We start from the raw sequence: 20,584 nt of genomic DNA, 5'->3' as shown, positions 1-20,584 counted from the left end.
AACCAGGACCTTTGGTTTTCGAAATAGGTATTTCTGATCAGCACGGAAATCGGTATTGTGCCCGGTGTAGGACAATAGGCCCAGCCATTATAATTATTTAGAGAACAGAGAGAAGTTCCCTAAGAGAAGGAGGATCCTCCGACCAGGCTAGGTGATCATGCCTTTCGGGCTTTCTACCCATTGCTGTAATTTTCTATGCATGTTTATTCGCATGTAAACTTCATATGTGCGTTTAGGATTTATGACGTCATCCGTTGATTTGTTCGTCGATCGTCTATGTGCGACTTATCATTGTCATGTGCCGCCACAATTACATTAGACTGATAATATAACTGGTAAAAGGTGTTACATTTATGTAAAACAAGTGAATGCCAATACTTGACTCAACCAACCTTCAAGACGTCGCTTAGTAAGGTAATTTTAACCAATGAACCGCCTCTGTCAGATATAGACAACAAAACAAAATGTACTAAAAATTAAAATCAAAGTCAAAATCATTTATTTCAATTAATCCTAAACTAGGCACTTTTGAAACGTCATATTTACATTTTTCTAGTCACTTATAGCTTGATAGTAGCAAAATAATTATTTTTGTTTGTCGTCTATACCCGACCGGGACGGTCCCAAGGTTTCAGAGATGAGTGAAATAAATAAAACAACCATTATAATAGTTATAAAATTAATTCATTTATTAAAATTTCATTGTAAAATGATTTCTCATAGTAATTACTCTTATACTCACGATTCTTCGTATTTAACATCATTTTGTCACATTTAACATAACAGGCGACATCTGGAACAAAAATAAGTGAATATTACACACTGGGGGCTTAGTACGACTTTACTTTCGGCGCTGTGAGCTTCGAGAGTGCGTTCGGCGCTCTGATTGGCCGGCTCCAATATACCAACCAATCACTCGCGCCGAACGCGCTTTCGTTTCGATAAAACAAACTCGTAAGATAAATTGGGGCTGTGTAGAAAAAGTGTTTTGTAGGATACAGGGTTCTATAGAACAAAGGGGTCAATAAGAAATTCTAAAATAACTAAACAAAATAAAAATATCACATCAACAGCCTATTAGTGGCCACTGCTGGACAAAGGCCGCTTCTCACACGTTGAAGATTTGAGCATTAACCACCACGCTTGCTCAATAAGGGTTGGTGATTTCAAAGTAATAATTAAAAATTATAAGACCAATACCATTAGTATAAGTTGACATTACGTTTAAAAGTAATATTCAGTAGCACCAGTACCAGTCCATAGTTACAGGGAATTGCGGGACATGCTTAAAGTTATCAGTACCCTTAATATGAGTCTGTTTTACATTTAAAGTAATCGAAACGGAAGTGCGTTCGTCAACATAACATAACAAGCAAACTATGACCTCTATTAAAAAAAATAACCTCTATTAAATAATAAAAAACGCCAACATACCTTATTCAACAGCGGACGTATCTATACTAACATAACTGGCCCCCATATTTTCTCTGTGGCGCGTCGACACCACATGTTTCTTCGCAGTCTCCCCTTCTTCCAGGTCCCCGTCACACACACCGCACTTCAAACAGCCAAACTGGTAATACACGTACTTATTACGGGCCAACATATTTATATTGTGTTTCAGCTCCAAGTAAAAACGGAAGACCCCCTCAATAGCTGGCTTCTCTTTAAAATGACCAGCATACACCAAATGGGTTAACAAAGACCGGATCGAATTAAACACCCCTTTGCAATCCACGCAAGTAAAAGTAGCCCCTTCGCTGTGCAAAATATGGTTGCCTTTCATATAAACGCTGATTATATCCCCTTTGTTAGAGCATATTTTTGCGTCTCCAACCGCTGTCTCATGGTCAACGCTACTCAAGATGTGTTTCACAGCCTCAGACTTGTCGTGGAAGGCTGTTTTGCACACTTCGCATTTCAAATCAGCTGTTATTTTGTTCGCAGCGAATAGTTGCAAGTCCGCTTGGTTGTAGAGGGCTGAACGGATCAGTTTAGCAATAGTATCGAAGTGGGGAGCGCTCTCGAAATGTTCAACCATCGCAGAGATTGACGGCGTCGCTACAAAGTCAGGGCATATGGTGCAAATGTAGAAATTCCCGAAGCTAGCGTAGTACTCGGAAGGCCTACAGTGGTTCTTGTAGAGCATCGCTAGTTTACGAGGCGCCGCGTTCCTCAAATGCTTTTTTTGACGGATGTGATTAAAAAGGACTTGTCTCGGACCCTTTAAAGTCATATCGCAACATGTACAATAGTTCCCGATCTTCCCCGAGGGCTTAATAAAGTTCTCGATGACGACATGGTCACGACTGTTGTGCGGTTTGCCCACACTCGCTAAGTACTTTGTCCAGTTTAAGTCTTTCGGACCCCACTCCTCCGGGATAGCACCGTCCGGGTCAGCGTCCTTCATGCGAAGGTACAACTCGTCAGACAGCTTAGCCAGGTGCTTCTCGTCAAGTATATGCAAGATCGAAGCTTCCACAGACTCGATCGAGGCGGCACAAAGCCTGCAGTTCAAGCCGACCGGCGTGAACACAATATCATGGCTCAACAGGAACTTCTCATTCATCTCCTTAATTTTCTCAATAGTTGGTTCAGTCATGGAGAAAGAAATGCTTTTATCAGACTGTAGGATGCAGGAAAGATTGTGGACATGCGTCTCACTAAACACGTGATTCAAAACACTGTCGTAATGAAATCTGAGCGTGTAGTATTCGCAAGCTATGCAGAAAAACGCCAGTTTGCCAGTCCGATCATCGATTAACGACAAGAGTTTATGATTAACGAGCAGTTTGAGGATCGAAGCCTCGATGGGACCGTAGTACCGGTACTTCTTGACCTGGTTCTTGGGTTTCTCAGCGGCTTGATCGTTCTCGTCATTGTCCATGTTCTTGTTTGCGTCTCCAGCGAAATTCTGGTAGACATTGTCTTTAATGCTCATTATAATCGGAGCAACAGAGGACGTTTGCGTAGAAAAGTCAATATTGGAAACGTCAGAACAAAGTTTGTCGTACAGCTCCTGATAAAACTTTAGAGCGGCGTCAACACTAGCTTCAGACGCATCTGGAAGTACTTTCATCAACGAAGTGCTAAGTTTCGACGCGAAATTCTTTTCCAATTTTTCAACGGGCTTAGTGATAGTTAGTTCCTTGATTTTCGGTAATGGGAGCTCAGCCATGGCCGATAGACGGCGCGACATGTTTGGCAAGATGATGGGTTCAGCGACATCCATACTTTCTCGTCTTAACTTGGGCAAATGAGCGTCAGAATTGAAATGACGCTGTAAAGACTCCATTAGGGGCTCTTCGTCGCTCAATTCGATCTCAATATTGCAATCAGTGCATATATGGACCTGTTTAGCATCATCTGAAGTCAAGAGCTCAGCTTTTAACAACTCAGGAACTTCACTAACAGGAAGACTGTTAAACCTCTGCCTTTGCAAACTGCTTTTCTTTTCAGTCGTAAAAATATACTCAACTTCAACATAATCGCGTTTTTGTAAATAAATATTCTTGTGCGTTTGGTCTAGATTCCTTAGATAGGCGTGCAAGACTTTGTTCTGTTGCGTGGTGGGATGGTTCACGACATTTTGGAAGTGTCTAGCGAGCCGTTTGATGTCCTCAAATTTCCTGAACGACAAAACGGTTAGGTTCTCCATTTTTAACACGTTTTTATGTTTGTCAACTGATTCAGCCTTTTATCTTGATCACAAGAATATTGGCTTCGCTTACAAAGCTTATGAACAGTTCGTTGGATGCCGTCCGTTATGCCCGTACTTTTGATGCCAAAAAATTTGAAATTTTGTACCCAAAATAGTTTGTAAGATTTGGAAATTCAAAATAAAATGTTTTGGTTGGGATATCACTGCATTTCAAGATCTGGAATTAAGAGAAAAGGTATTGGTTAGTTTTTTTGTAAAACACATTTAAAAATACTTAAAACTATCTCTTTATTAAGAGCTCTGACACATGAGCAGCATGTTATCAACGGCATAGGTAGCTGCTGCCATCGACAAAGATTTTCGAAGTAGATATTTCAACGGAGTCAACAGATGCCGCCAGCGCGTCGAAGGTAGCTGCCGACGCGTGTCGTTTGCAACAGTCAACTGCAGTAATTTCTGCCGTTAGCAGCATGCCGCTCATGTGTAAAATCTCTAAATTCGAATGTCATGCAAGGAGTCTCTGGTTCCCAAGTTGGGCAAAGTAACATCGGGGGATTCCAAAAAAATCTCAATAATAGCATGGAATTAGCTCAGACTCCCTATGATATGGGACTCATAACATAACTGATAAAACTGACTTTATGTTAATTTGTATCCTATGTGATAAATTTAAGGGTGACAGTAATTAGTGAAGAATATTTAAACACGTGAAATAAAACTAACGAGTATACAAAAAAAGTTTCTTTGGGAAAGTTGTTTGTAATCATGAGTCCAATCACGTGTTTAAATATCGTTCACTAATTACTAGTCACCCTAAATACAAGATTTAAATCTGGAAATACCACAAGATAAATAAAATGGTGGCACAATAAAAAAATACCCAGCAACAAAGGTACGTGGATAATATTTATTTAATTTAAGTGTGGGAAAGCCAGTTACAGGAGACCCAATCACCCCCTCCCCAATCTTCCTAATCCCCAATTGTCCAACAACCCTAGATATCGGTGTATTTCGTGTCCATGGGCGGCGGCGATTGCTTACCATCGGGTGATCCATCAGTACCTCTTCCAAGAGTTTGAAGCAATAGTATTTATCGATAGTCGCTATCGACAACGAACATTTTTATATGGCAAATTTTACAACGCCTCTACCGGTCACCTGTAGAACTAAAATTTGCCGTACAAAAAGTGAACGTTGTCACTAGCGACTATCTTTTTTTTTTTTTTTTTGAGCGGGGAAAATCCTCCAATGACTTCTCCCGTCTTGGGCGAGGCTAGAGGGAGTGTCAGACTCTTACTGACTAAACACCATCCCGTTCCAGCTCCTGCTTTTCGAGCCGGAGCCACTAGCGACTATCTACAAATACTATAGCTTTAAACTCATGGTAAAGGTACTACTCGTTTACCGGCTTATATCATAAAAAAGACTGTCTTTATGTCCACACGACAAAATAGTTTTTCCATTCAATATATGCGCCGTTGCGTATTCTTTCGAGAAACAGAAATGTTGTGATAAAATAATCTATAAAAAAAATCCCGGAATGAATAATTCAAATGATATTGATCTATATTCCCATAATAATAAGGCAGGTAACAAGTATTATCATATTTAGAACAGTTGACTCCGAATAAAAAATACGTTTTTTATTCTATACCCATAGAAATTTCGAGAATACCTATTTTTGTGCGATAGGAAGATGTTTTAAACGTTGCCCTACACTATAGATTCTCCTGCGTCGTGGGTGCGTTTACAAACATAGTGTGAGAGAGTCATGCTTCGGCACGAATGGGCCGGCTCGACCGGAGTGAGTGATACCACGTCTGAGCAGAAAACCGACGTGAAATAACGCTTGCCGTTGTGGGAGTGAGGTTACCGAAGGCAGAATTATCCTCTTCCCAATGTTCCCAATCTCTGATTCCCCAACAACCCTTAAATTCCTAACCCCAAGCCTATACAGTGGCATTACGTGGCATAATGTGCACCTCTGCCAACCACTTCGGGGATTAAAGGCGTGACGATATGTATGTATGTATGTTACTCATATAAACGATATATTATTCAATACTGTAGAAGGAAAATGTATAGCTTTATAGCCAGCTAGCACTGTTGTTTTCCTTATAAACCTGTACAGTACAAATACTAAAGTTTACCCATATTATGGTGTTCAAATAAGGCAAAAATGGTAAATGATTAGATTTGGCACTAAATCAACAGTCCAATGCTGGACTATGAGTCTCTTCTACAGAGTGTTTGCCATTATAGTATAAGCCGGTAAACGAGCAGACGGATCACCTGATGGTAAGTAATCGCCGCCGCCCATGGACACTTGAAACACCAGAGGCGTTACAAGTGCGTTGCAGGTCTTTTGGGGGTTAGGAAGTTAAGGGTTGTTGGGGAATCGGGGATTGGGAAGATTGGGAAGGGGGTAATTGGGCCTCTGGCGTTGTTTCACGTCGGTTTCGCCTCGGCCGTGGTATTACTCCGGTCGAGACGGCCCAGCAGTGCCGAAGCATGGCTCTCCCACACTTGAATTTCATTAGTCGGTGTATGATAATTGCTACTCTATCGCCATTATATGGAAAGCCGTGTCTGTCTGTCTGTCTGTACGTCAAAGGACAGCCATATTACTGGACGCTTCAAACACACCTGTCCACGAGCAGAGTCAAAGATAAACCTTGTATGATATAGTCATACAGTTTCCTGCACGACTACAATAATTATGGGCAAATGCATAATTTATATTTAGCATTCAATATTTGTTTACTAGGAGGAAAATTGCTTATTAATGCAGTATTTGTTGGCATTAATAAACAGAGCCGCAGCGCTTTTTGATACCTGGGGCCTTAGTCTGCTATTACAATTGTGTCAGAATGGTCGATCACTGAGCAGTGCGAGAGGGACGGAGCTATGTAGGTTGTATAGCTCCGTCCCTCTTGCACTGATCAGCCCCTGGAGCTGCAGACTACCTAGCGGGTTTACCGGGGCTCCGGCTCGAAAATTGTATTGGATATGAATTGCTGAAAAATTTCCTATAGTTAGGCCCTATAAGATTCCGAAGCTAAGGATTACCTAGCGGGTTTACCGAGGCTTAGGCTCGAAAAGCAGGAGTAGGAGGGGTGGTTTTAAGTCAGTAAGAGGAAGACATTCCCTCTCGCCTCGCCCAAGGCGGGAGAAGTTAATTAATGACTTTCCTCTCTCAAAAAAAAACGCTCTCCGATACACCAGAATCATTTTCAGTCGATCATAATTGGCTAATTTCCTGCTACTAGTCAAATTCAATACTTTTATCAAAACGTCAAAAGTGATTATGACGTCATCGTATTTTTACGTCAAATAGCAGACATATTTCAAGAAAATTTGCTACCAAGAATATTTATAAAATTAAGTAGATCATCAAATCTTTGACTGTGGGTGTGAATTAATTGTATTGAAAAGTCGAAATGTGTTATTTTTGAGGAGCTGCGAACTAGTTAGCGGGTTACCAGGTCTCAGACTCGAAAAGCAGGAGAAGGAACGGGGTGGTTTTTAGTCAGTAAGAGTCTGATACTCCCTCTCGATTCACCCAAGGCAGGAGAGGCAGAAGTCATTGGATGATTTCTCTCGCAAAAAAGCGTTATCTGATAAACCAGAACCTTTTTCAGTCGATTGAAATAGGCTAGTTTCCTACTAGTCAAATTCAATACTTTTATCGAAACGTCAAAAGTGATTATGACGTCATCAGATATTTACGTCAAACAGAAATTGGCTGGAAAAATTAAGTAAATCATCAAATAAATGTTTGATTGTGGTTGTTATTATTTTGGAATAATTATTTGCATTGAAAAGTCGAAATGAAATTTTAACAAAATTTTTTTGAGGAGCTGCGGACCGATTGTCGGGTTACCGGGGCTCCGGCTCGAAAACCAGGCTTTGCTTTGACGTTCAAAAGTACCTTCCTGGTCTATTTGAAATAAATAATTTTGACTTTTTTGACTTTAGCAGTGCATTGCTGGAGTGCCGAATCATGGCTCTCCGACAGTAAAAAAAGCCATAAAAAGTACGATATTTTATTGGCTATATCAAATATCAACATAGTTACTTAGTAGGAGAAAATGTCAGGGCGTAGGTGTCTCGCCTTCGCCCACTCGAAGTAAAAATACAATACTATCGCCCACGCCAGCCTGAATAGCTTCAGTACGGAGTTATTTCAAGAACTTTCCCTCAAAGGAATTAGTTTTCCATTTTATGAAATAAACATAACGTAACTTGGGTTTTTTTGAGGGGGAAATTCGTGCTATGACTACTCCTGCCGTGGGCGAGGGGGAGCGAGTGTCAGACTCTTACTGACTAAAAACCACCCCGTTCTTTCTCATGCTTTTCGAGCCGGAGAACCGGTAAACCCGCTAGGTAGTCCGCAGCTCCAGAACACTATGACACTTAGGGTTCTAGTCTGTCCCGGAATGAAAAATACTAGTTTTTGACAAAAATACAATATAATATTATGGCTGCAAAAGTCAAACCAAATGCTGTAACCTGCTCGCAAAGAGGGATGGGTGAGCTGCTCGCTACACTTTTTTCATCAACCAATAGTTCTAGGTATCTTCTTAATTGCTACATTCATAGTTTAGTCTCGGATGGGACACCAAAACTCAAATTGCGTTTGTGGCCCTAGAAATGTCCATGAAATGATTGGTCTGGATCTGGCAACCCTAATTGCCACTATGTACTGCTATCAACTGCACAGTTAGTGCGGTGGCTGGGCAACTGGCTGCGACGCTACGGGTAGCAGGTTCGATTCCCGCACGTAGCAACTCTTTGTGTGATTCACAAATTGTTGTTCCGGGTCTGGGTGTCGTGTGTATGTGAACTTGTATGTTTGTAAACGCACCCATGACATAGGAGAAAATCCTAATTTGGGCAATGTTTTTATAAAAAAAAATGCCTGTAGGCAATGTACGAAAAAAAGTAGTTGTCTCAGTATCTACAACCTGTGAGAGAGTACTGTTGACTAATGCGTTAAGATTACTTCATAGACAATAGCTATGTTGTTACTTTGATTCTCCGATCCTAATATAAGGCTACCAAGTATTTAACAATAACGAAAACATAACAAAACAATGTTTATAAACATTGGCAATCTAATGTGAGTGACCTCATCGTCTAATAATAGCTAGTATGAGTCATTATCAAACATCATTACCACCTAAAGAAATAAGTTATTATAGAATTTGTGAATTATAGAAAATGACTATGAGGTAATTAAATTCAGTGGAAATATAAGATATCAGATAAAATATTAACAATAAATATGATAACTATTGTTTGTATCATCATATCATGGTGCAAAATTCATTATTAAATTCTAAGAAATAGAATTTTATAAATGAAAGAAGCCATATTTAAAATTCACATGGACAATATAGTTTTAAAATTCTATGTTGGCATGGCAAAGGCAACATTCTATTATGCCTTGTATAAAACCTCCATGCTATTTGGTTATAAAATATCATATGAATTATGAATCTAACACCATAGGTATTATAAATAATTTACAACATGGCTATTGCCATGAATATGTTAATTTAAAATTCACAGGAACATTCTGAATATCACTTTCATTGGTTTATAAGTGGAAAACTTTTAAATAAATAAAATAATACTTTGTAGTAACAAAGAAGCGCAGATGAATTAAAAAAAAATATATTACTTATTGTTCTCTTCGTAAAAAGACCACAGATAATACAACACTAAGTTATTTACTATATAACAAAGTCGTGATTGTGCCAAGTACCTACACCTACCTACATCATTATAACACATAACTACTTAAAATAAACACATTTTACATAAAACAGTTAATTCAACAAACAAACAAAATAGTTGTAAAAACTTTTCGGGTACCGTTACCCAAACATCGCTGACCCACAATTAAAAAACATTGACAAAAAAAAACAAAAAATTTTAAGGTTATGGTGATGAAGCAACTATGTTGAAATTACGTTTTTATGTTAAAATTTTATAGTAAATATGTAAATAATGATTGTATTTACCTGAAAGTCTTGATTTTGTGCATGGCAGCGTGTTGCGGCCGAATTATTTTTGATTTAGTACGGGCATAAACTGACAGCCTGTGGTGACATGACAGACAAGAATTTTTTTGACGTTTCAAACGTGATCCGATGCGGCAGATGCTGGGTGGTCAGGTAATTGAATTTTACACTTTTTGTGGGTAATTTGCACTATTAATTTTTTTTTATTAACATTTTAAAATAATATGTATTATATCGCTTTTTATGGATATCCATAGAATTAAATTTTAAAAAACTAAATTATAGTAAAGTATAGATTTCTCATGATTTGAGCATACTTTTGAAATCAGCTAGTGTATATTTATTTTGTGATTGTTACTACCGGAGAATTTCAAATTAAGCAATCGGATTCTTCCAATTAACCGCTGCTGTATTTTTACTGTAAGGAAAACATTGCATTTCTAAGAACTAAGAATCCTAATACTATTATGTATTGTTAACTCGGAAACACAATGCAGCTTAAATCGGAAAAACAATCTTGAAATTGATGAAATTTTATCTAACTCATTATTTTATTTGAGTTCGCTAACAAATAGTGTAACTTAGATATTATAAGTAGTGTAGTATTTGAAGATTGTTGTTATTTAGTTATTTTATTAATATAAAGTAATTTTTTTCTAATATTTTTTAGTATAAAAAAACTTGTCTAGTACTAAAATATTATACTCAAAAAAAATATGAAAATCTCTGCCCCACCAACATTACCAGCCTAAAAACTACATCTCCCCACAATTTCAAAGCACAGATTATATTCACTGCGTCATTTCTAGCTACGTGTAATGAACTAGGTATTATTAATGTGAAAAATAATCCCATTATGTACGTCATAATAATTAACCATATTATTTGTTATAAATGTCCTTGTTTCAAGTATTATTTACAAATGACTCATTTCTATAACAATTGCTAGTTAAATATTGCATTGACATTGTTTATTTTCATTTTTAATGAGTTAGTAACAACATTGTTGAAGCAATTCTTGTTTTTAAACTTGTCTTTTGACATTTTAGTGCATATTCTATTAGTTTTTAATGTAGAAGTCTTGTTTTAGTCGTCGTTAATCGTTTTTTAATGGTAATGCCAATAGTTTTGTTGTAATTAGGTTAAATTATCATTGTTTGGACAGTTATTCTGTTATAATTTTATGTTTATTAAGTTTTATTAGTTTTATGTGCGAGTTTTATACAAATTATACGCACAATTGTCATGCTCTTTCTCATTATGTAGCACTTAAATTGCGGTTAAGTAACCCATTTTCTGGAATAAAACAACATTCCACTCGTTTGGCTGCTATTTACAACTTACTACTTATGACAAAACTATCTAGAGTCTTAACTCGCTACTTATTCAAGTGTTTGCGCTTAGAGCGAGGGGACAGTGAGTGTCAGACTCTTACTGATTAAAAATCACCCCGTTCCTACTCCTGCTTTTCGAGCCGGAGTTCCGGTAACTCGCTAGGCAGTCCGCAGCTCCGGATAAAGCATCAGTAATATTGGGTCCCATCTGTGATAGCCTGATGGCTCTTTGAGGCGAGTGCGAAACGTGACGCGCCGCACGTAGGTATGGGTCTGGTTCTGGTCGGGCGGTCTCTCGGTTACTCGCCGTCCGCAAACCCGCAGACTTATTGAAGTGTAAATCGGACTTTATTCGGTTTACCACACCCGAGGTTGAACAAGTTTGTGATAAATGTATTCTACAGCTACTTAGAGGGCTTAGTACAAGTTTGTTTTACCTTTAACGAGATCGACATAACAGCGCGTTTAGTTCGGCGCTTTGATTGGTTGGTTTATTCACACCGGCCAATCAGAAGCGCCAAACGCAGTTTCGTTTCGTTTTCGTTCAACGTAAAGCAGCATCAACAGACGTCGCGGCAGGCCCAAAAGGAGATGGCGGGACGAACTTGACACCTTTTTTTTGAGGGGGAAAATCATCCAATGACTTCTCCAGCCTTGGGTGAGGCGAGAGGGAGTGTCAGACTCTTACTGACTAAAAACCACCCCGTTCCTTCTCCTGCTTTGAGCCGAAGCCCCGGTAACCCGCTAGGTAGTCCGCAGCTCCGACGATAAGGATTGACCGCAGAAAGCTCTGCACAGAGAGGAGTGGTAGGAGGGTAGGGAGGCCTTTGCCCTGCAGTGGGACGACCACGGCTTATAATAAAAATAAATAAGAATAACGACAATCACCTTAGGAGGCTGGGGTTGGGCGAATGGATCAAGGGCCTGATGCAGAAGGCAGTACTCCTCGAAACGGCACGTATTGTGAGGAGGTTTCTGTCTCTGGAGCCCTAACTACCGGTAGCTTGGACCATGCTCCCGCTACTGGTCGGCTCCTATTTTTATATTTTTAAATATTATTTTATTTTGTATGTTGTACTATTTAAAAATGTAAATTTAGTGAATTTTAAATAATAAGAATAAAGCAAACTCGTACTAAGGATACTGATGTCACCACATAGTAACTTTATATAATAGATAACAGTGGCGTATTTTTAGAATTTTACAACCTAACTAGATAAACATCGGACCAACGCACGCTTGCTTTTATTATTGTAATCTTTTATCTTTGGTACTGTGTTGATAATACAAATTAATTGTGTTCTAAGATAAGTTTTTTTATTGTGTATGTTTTATTTTAATTTTAAGACTTCCTTTTAATGTTTGGAGATTACTAATTTGTGCCATTTTTATTCTATATTTTTTTATTAATGCATCGTCATTTGGTCGCTATGTCGCCTGATGGTAAGTGATGATGCGGCCTACGATGGAGTACGTCTGCCCATAAGCAACCTATTCACTCGAGCTTTGAAGATACCCAAGTTATACCCTTCAGGAAACACAGACTCCGGCAAAGAATTTCATATAATATAATTAGTCCTTCCACATGAATACAAGTGTAAAATAGACAAAGACAGAGTTAAATATATTTGTTAGATGTGGAGATTATTTTATAGCAAACCCTCATAGGAACATCATTATAACAGTAACTAAATTTTCACGGCCGGGTTTATTAAACTGGGATCTACATAAAACTAAGTGCCTATTTAGTAATATTTTATCTTTTAGATCATTTGGATGAATTCCCTGATAGCAAATGTCGAGAAACCTGCTTGGAGTACTTTAAATTCTGCAATAAATGCAAGAGTAAATGAGTTCTAAAAGTTCAACATTTTCTTGTTTTTATGTAATTTGAGTTAAGAAGACTTCTTCAAGATTTAGTTGCATTACAGTTCTAATTATTTTTAACATTAACTATGTATTTAATATTTATCATTTTTCGAACCGAACAAATCGACTAAAACTGTTACTAAAATATAAGCGCTATGATGACAGCACTATGATTTAAAAAAACAAATGTCAATGCGTATCTGTCAATTTTGCTTGTTTTCGGTTTGATTATTTTCGTCGATCTCGAGAGCACAAAATCAAAAATGCTAATCTAATAATTGTGCACAAAATACTTTATAAATTGCATTCGAAATCGCTAAAATGTCTAGCGACGAGCATCACGAGGAAGTAGTGGAGATTGTCGAGGAGGACAATTTGAATTTCATCGCAGAAGACTCAGATGTAACATGCAGGATTTGTCAAGCGGAATTCCTGGACCCCGAAGACCTGAGAATACACCTGGAGCAAGTCCACAGGGGTACTGGATCGCGAGGATGTTATTTTTGTCCACAAACCTACACAGATATGATAGATTTTGCCGAACATTTTCGCGATAAACATCTTGTTAGCTTATTTTACTGTTTATATTGTCTACGCTCATTTACGAACGAGAAGGAATATAAATTACATGAGAGGAAGCATAAACAAGGTACTAAGTCCACATACAGCTGTGCTATATGCAGTGAGAGGTACGGGAGCCTCTCGGATTTGCGGAAACATGATCTTATTCATCAAGAAGACAGCGATGAAGGTTATGTGATACAGGATCTTCTTCCATACCTGTCTGCTGTGTTGAAATTCAAGGCAGTAACCGCTTTACTGTCTCAGCATAAACCAACCGTTCATACATGTATGTGTTGTCACTTTACGACAACGGAATTGGAAGATATCATAGCACATTCTCAGAATAATAAGAAATGTAAGATCTATGTTTGTCACAAATGTACCAATGTGTACAAGAATAAGGCTGCGTTGCAATCGCATTTGGAGAAGGTCTGCGAGAAATATAAACCGTACGGTCCAGTCGAGTGTCCGGACTGTAAAGTTATTTACAATTCGTTGGTGTTTTCAAAGCATAAGAAAGTTTGTAAGATTATCAAATGCTTTACCTGTGGAACCCAGTACCCGTCGATGTACGAATTAACCGAACATCAGTCTAAAGACCATCCGTTGTCTATTGAGCTGGCAACGTGCAAGTTTTGCTGGAAACAATGTGTCGGTACGATTGCGTTGGAAAAACATATAGAGAGAACTCATAAACCACACTTGCATCTTTATAAATATCTTTGCACAAATTGTAAGATGCCTTTTAAGCATCCGCAGAAGCTGTTCGCTCATTATTTTACAATGCACAAAGACATAGAACCGTATACTTGCAAGATTTGTTCCAAAACATTCAGAATAAGAAAGCAGTTTACATTGCATATTAAACTGGAGCATAAAAGCGTTGGATTCGTTGAGTTTGATGAGAATTATCACGTGTTCTTTACTGAGAAGAAGTCGGAAAACCCTTTTATTCCTAAGAGTCTGTATGAGAATGAGGAAGAGAAGGAGAAAGAGACTGTTACAGAAACCACAGATGATACAAACTTGTCCATTCTGAACATGAATTCAGAAATGTCTGAAACGGAAGGCAATCAGACAGAAACTGGCCTCTTAGTGCCTAGGAAACGTAAAAGAGGGCCCGCAAAAGGCCGTAAAAAGACTCAAAATGTCATAACTATATTATCATCGGACGATGAACCTTTAGAAGTTCTGAGAAAGAAAACAGAACCTGCGCAGAATGTAACAGCTACCAGTTGGAAGAAGAAACAGCAGGCGATTAACAAAAAACGGTTTACTTGCACCATTTGTAACAAATACTGCTATACGTATCAAAATTATAACCATCATGTGAGCCTCCATTCGAAAAATGAATACAAAAAGTGTATAAAATGCTCTAAAGTGTTCCGAAGTAAAGAAAAACTGACTAGACACATGAATAATGAACACTCCTCCTCAAAACTCACTGATACTCTTAAAACTATGTTAGAGAAAAGGAAAAATGGTGAACGTATTATAGATAGCCTACCAATGTCAGAAAGATTTAGACGGACTATTAAAAAAGTGGATTGTGAGAACACAGGCGTGGTAGCCAACATAAAGCAAGTAGAAGACGGTCTTTCAGTTCAGAAATTCATTGAAAATTTTATGCCTGAAGAAAATAGATCGGACAGTCCAATTGATAATAGTGTTACCGTGACAATGGTAAGTGGTGTCGAAAAGAAATCGTCGATTAAAATGACCAAGTTTAATTTAAAACCGTTACCAGAAAGTACGAAGTTGGCAATGCCTGTTAAATTCAAACCGAATCAGTTTGAGAAGACGGTAGCTAGCATCCGATTAGTACAAGCTGTTTCGTATCAAGAAGACAGTCAAGACAACGATAGCCAATCGTATAACGAAGATATGGAGAGAAATGAATCGATACCAGAAGTGGCAGAAGAAATAATGCTTGAAGGTACAGAGGAAACGCCAAAATCGACACAAATACCGCATAAAATTGTGATACCGAAACTCCCGACAATGTACAAGGATCTTCGGATCGCCCATTTGCATCCCCAAGCGCCTTATTACAAAATTGTGACCGTGAATGAAGTTTTAAACGCGGCCGATAAGCCTGTGGTTAAAAAGGCACCTACCAATAAGAGTGATACGATAAAATTACCGGATGGGACGAAATTGGTTACTACAAACCCCTTAGCTCATTTATTAGGGAAGACGCCTATTGAAAAAGTCATGGAACCAATGAAAAATAGGTATTATAAATATAAAGAGAGGAATTTGCCTAAAATGCTAGCTGAGGCGTTGAGTAATTTGGATAAGCCTTTGGTTAGAAAGAAGAAATTGACTGATGATAATTTTTCTGAAGTTAGTAGTTAGACGTCGCAGACAGTCTGGGGCTCCGACTCGAAGAGCAGTACCTTTTTTTTGATGGGGGTAAATCATCCAATTAGTTCTCCCGCCTTGGGTGAGATGACAGGGAGTGTCAGACTCTTACTGATTAAAAACCACCCCGTTTCTTCACCAGAGCAGTACCCTTAGTAAGAGTTTGCTTTACGTTTAATAATCTTCAAGATTAATAATCTAAATGAGACCGCGTCCGGGCTTTGATTGGTTGGTTTATTCGAGCCGGCCAATCAAAGCGTCGAAATTATACTTTTGTTTAATTTCAGAGTAATCTTTTTCCAATTTTTTTAAACGTAAAGCAAACTCATACTAAGGTTACAGGAGTAGGAACGGGGTGATTTTTAGTCTGTAAGAGTCTAACACTCCCTCTCGCCTCAGCCACGGCGGAAAAAGTCATAGTCATTGGATGATTTTCCCCCCTCAAAAAAAGGCAGACAGTCGCTGTATGCGGGTCACTTCCAACCTCGCGATTCTATGAAGGACTGTTGCAGTAGACATGTTGCTGATATTGTTGATCATAGTGAATTAACTAAAACATGGTCTACTCACGTACATTAATGGAGAAAAGATCTACAAGTTTTGAGTCACAGAGGGACTCTGTTAGCCTAATAATTACGTGAATAAACCGTGATTTTTAGTTAATTTAGTCTCATGATAGTCTAAATATCAATGTTATTTCAACAATAAGAACACTATGTTTTGTTTTTAATACATTAAATGTATTTTTTTGGTTGTTATGAGTTCATAAAGTTGTCAAAATTTTAGTCTTGTAATTTTGAATAGAAAAAATTCAGCGTCCTTTGGCCAATACAAAATTATGTTTTTGTTTTCGTTTACTTTAAAATGTAATCTAGCAGTCAATTGTCTAATATTTTAAGGATTTTAGGGCATTTCATTTAATAGATTTTTTACTTTATTGCAATGTGATACGGTTGAAAATCTATTATAATCTTCATGACTTTGGCGACTAAATTCTGTCGTTAGCAAAGCTCTATGCAATAGTTATTTTACTCCTAGTTATAAATATGAAGTAATAATGTTAAATATATATTATAGACTTTAAAATAAATGTACATAATATTTTTTACTCATTAGTTTTTTTTTTATTATCCTCTTAATCTTAGAAATTTCACTCCGGGCGTCGGGGAAGGTGTAGTCACTACATAGTATAAAACAGTCGCTTTCTCTGTCCCAATGTCCCTTTGTACGTTTAAATCTTTAAAACTTCGCAACGGATTTTGTTTCTGTTGTTTTAATAGATAGAGTGATTCAAGAGGAAGGTTTATATGTATAATACATGCATAATATATCACCATTGTACCCATGCGAAGCTGGGGCGGGTCGCTAGTAAATAAAACAAGAAAATTTATTGAAAAATAATATTTATTTAATTGGAAACCACTTATATTTAAAAATGTCTTAACAATAAACAATTGAATTCTAAGTTTATGAGTCCGAACGATTATCATTTGGCGTAAACACATAACACTCTTTTTTACACAGTCGGTTAAAAAGTCCCATGTTATATGGCAATACTGTAGGTCTACTCCGGTTCTCGAATGCGAAGTTTCGTTTAATCTTCGGCCGTAGGTTTTATTGATTTACTAATAGAATTACTTGAAATGACGTTTTATTTTTAATTTCATATCAAAACCTATTTATTTATCTTCATTTCCTTCGTTAATTTTTGTTCACGAAAGTTCGCAATAAATAGAATTGTAGTATGCAATCTGCGAAGTTTTTTAGTTCGTTTGTTGAATTAGAGTAGGCCCCCTGTACATAGGTCTTAGGACAATTGTAGACTTCGTACTATAACTGGGAATTTTCAAATACCGACAAAAACAATCATACTTAGCTTGTACCCTGGGATCGACTAAAGTTAAGCGTCCACAGGCCCGCATCGTACGCAACGCACGCAACGGATTTTAGTTTGCCTTGTACAGAAACTCATACAACTGTGTCCGCTGATCCGCATCGTACGGACCGCGTCATCGGCAATGCCTACATGCGATGCGTGCTGATGACGTCATACGGAATGCCGATGCCAAATATCCGAGTGAAAGTGAGATCGGCAATCCGAACGCTGTCGATACAGTGGACGCAGTCTGATAAATTAATCCGTTTGATACGATCCGTCCGATGCGTACGATGCGGACCTGTGGACGCTTACCATAAGGGCACAAACCACTCTACTAACAATGTAATTAATTATAAATTAACAAAACAGAGTTTATTTTACAAAGATATTCGTTTTGACTCTTACAAACAAATGTCTTATTTATGAAATAAAAACTTAAATTTACTATACACAATGTAGGTAGCCTAGTATTAATTTTATGTGCCTAGATTTCAAATCAACAAATTCCTTTCGATAGGATTACAATTTTAATTTTACGTAAGATGGCTCATATTCATGTGCAGCAGCATTGTAAACTTCAAGTATTAATTTATTCCAATGCAGTCTAGGGATCCTGTGGCATCGAACAGTTGTGTTTTTTTTTATTTGAAAGATTAAATTAAAGATTATTTTATTTGTATAGAAGCATTCTTTCAAAATGTAAGTATACATATGTGGGCACTATGTTTGAAACAACCCGCTATTTTATTTTCTTCACAAATTGGTTTGATTGTCCCATTAGTTTTGACGCCGTATTGTCGTTACATTGTTCCTACATATTTATACAATAAGTAAATGATCAAATAATATATCAGAGATTTTGTAATGACGTTTCAAAAGTGCCTAATTTAGGATTAATTGAAATAAATGCTTTGACTTTGACTTTAATAAATAAATTGAAACAGCCGCATTTCTGAATATGAGCCTCTAGCATGGCTTGAAACTGGTTGAGTTCCTCATCAAACATTTACGTGAGTAAGCCGATAACATCTCACTTTTTATTTGGTATCATCACATAATACAAGCAATTGATTACATTTTTCTAATAAAAAAACAAATCTACACCAGATCCAACAATATTATTAACAGTTAAACGATTTTTTAAAACCAATTTTTTTGCATATTTTAAGAAGAAATGTCAAACGTTATATTTCTTTAATTAATATTTTTCCATGTCATATAATATTGTGACATTATATACGTACATAATGTATAATTATGTGGAATTACAATTACCTATGTATCCGTAGATTTGGTTACCAGAGATGCAATGTACACACATTTTGTGCGGAGCTATACTCAAACTAAGATTGATGTCACATGTTAGTATGAGTAAATAAAAAATAATAAATTTGGATTTTATCTATACTTCTATACTAATATTATAAAGCTGAAGAGTTTGTTTGATTGTTTGTATGAAAGCGCTAATCTCCGGAACTACTGGTCCGATTTGAATAATTCTTTTTGTGTTGAATAGTGCATTTATCGAGGAAGGCTATAGGCTATAAAACATCACGCTATGACCAATAGGAGCCGAGCAGAGCGGGTGAAACCGTGAAGTAGCTAGTAAAAAATATGAAATTTGGATTTTATATCAAATATTTCTAGAAGCCAAACCTATCGACCGTTTGTTCCATAAAGGGGGTAGACAGAGGTCCACATATGCAATGTAAAATCCTTTTTACCCATGTAATAGGGAGTGAGACTACACAGACATTAAATGTTTCCCGTCCCTGCGGGTATTTACCCTATAAACCGCCTATCGCCCGAATACTGAAACGCTACTCAATTTGAAGTTGTACTTAAACATCGTGCTATCTCTGTCTTTTACAAAGAATTTGTAGAGACAGAACTATTGTTGAGAGCGTCTTAAAATCGAGTGGCGTTTGTAGTATTTGGACGTATGTCACATATATGTAACCAAGAATTGTATTGTGAATCTGATTGAAAAAGAGTAACCTATGGAGTTTCTTGCTCGTTCTTCTACATAGGAATCTACACTTTGGAACGAGCAAATAGAGCAACTAGAGGACTGACCGACAGACTGACGTTATTAATATTATTATTTTTGCTTTGACGTTCAAAAGTGCCTTCCTGGGGCCTTAGTCTGCTATTATAATTGTGTCAGAATGGTCGATCACTGAGCAGTGCGAGAGGGACGGAGCTATGTAGGTTGTATAGCTCCGTCCCTCTTGCACTGTTCTAATTGAAATAAATAATTTTGACTTTTGACTTTTTGCGACATATATTTCCGTGTCCCTACCGCTCATGTCGTATTGCTGCGACAGAGGACAAGCTGATTATTTCTTATTTTTTTTTAAATGATAAATGGGCCGACGTTTGGCCGCTATCTCGCCTGATGGTAAGCGATGATGCGGCCTACGGTGGAGCACGTCTGCCCATAAGCAACCTATTCACTCGGGCTTTGAAGACACCCAGGTTATACCCATCAGGAAACACAGACTTCGGCAAGGAGTTCCACTCCCTAGCAGTTCGCACAAGGGATTGTTTCATTCTATTCACACGATTGCTCCTTATTTAGTGTAAGTGGGGCTTACAAGTGTCAAGTAATTACGAAAATGTATTTTGCTAAATTACTTACGCTTTTTATCACAATTACTTATTTGACAATTTACAATAAAACTTAATTTTGGTAGATTTCCTATATCTTACTAGTGATATTATGACATTTTGACTGCACGGTTGGCGCGGCGGCTGGGCAACTGGCTGCCGTGCAACGTGTAGCGGGTTCGATTCCCGCACGGAGCAATTCTTTGTGTGATCCACAAATTGTTGTTTCGGGTCTGGGTGTCATGTGCATGTGAACTTGTATGTTTGTAAACGC

General features: G+C 37.7%; 2 protein-coding genes across 2 annotated transcripts; one reads left to right on the top strand and one right to left on the bottom strand.

Moving 5' to 3' along the window:
* Window positions 1-662: 662 nt before the first annotated feature.
* Window positions 663-9,842, bottom strand: LOC118280960 (uncharacterized). Its single transcript, XM_035601379.2, has 3 exons — window positions 9,691-9,842; window positions 1,435-3,878; window positions 663-793 (listed from the first exon to the last, which is right to left on the bottom strand). Exon 2 carries the CDS (start codon window positions 3,656-3,658, stop codon window positions 1,436-1,438), a length of 2,223 nt encoding a protein of 740 aa, XP_035457272.2. The 5' UTR covers window positions 3,659-3,878; window positions 9,691-9,842; the 3' UTR covers window positions 663-793; window position 1,435.
* Window positions 9,843-13,102: 3,260 nt separating this feature from the next.
* On the top strand, window positions 13,103-16,929 carry LOC118281188 (zinc finger protein 721-like). The gene has a single exon (XM_035601744.2). The coding sequence runs from the start codon at window positions 13,215-13,217 to the stop codon at window positions 15,813-15,815; it is 2,601 nt and encodes an 866-aa protein (XP_035457637.2). The 5' UTR covers window positions 13,103-13,214; the 3' UTR covers window positions 15,816-16,929.
* Window positions 16,930-20,584: the final 3,655 nt, after the last annotated feature.

This window comes from Spodoptera frugiperda, chromosome 19 (genome assembly GCF_023101765.2).
Source record: "Spodoptera frugiperda isolate SF20-4 chromosome 19, AGI-APGP_CSIRO_Sfru_2.0, whole genome shotgun sequence".
In the NCBI taxonomy this organism is placed as follows: domain Eukaryota; kingdom Metazoa; phylum Arthropoda; class Insecta; order Lepidoptera; family Noctuidae; genus Spodoptera; species Spodoptera frugiperda.
This window is presented reverse-complemented; position numbering and strand designations above follow the sequence as displayed.

Bases quoted from the DNA above. Each gene is read 5' to 3' on its own strand.
- LOC118280960 (XM_035601379.2), bottom strand. From the start codon at position 3,658: ATGGAGAACCTAACCGTTTTGTCGTTCAGGAAATTTGAGGACATCAAA.
- LOC118281188 (XM_035601744.2), top strand. From the start codon at position 13,215: ATGTCTAGCGACGAGCATCACGAGGAAGTAGTGGAGATTGTCGAGGAG.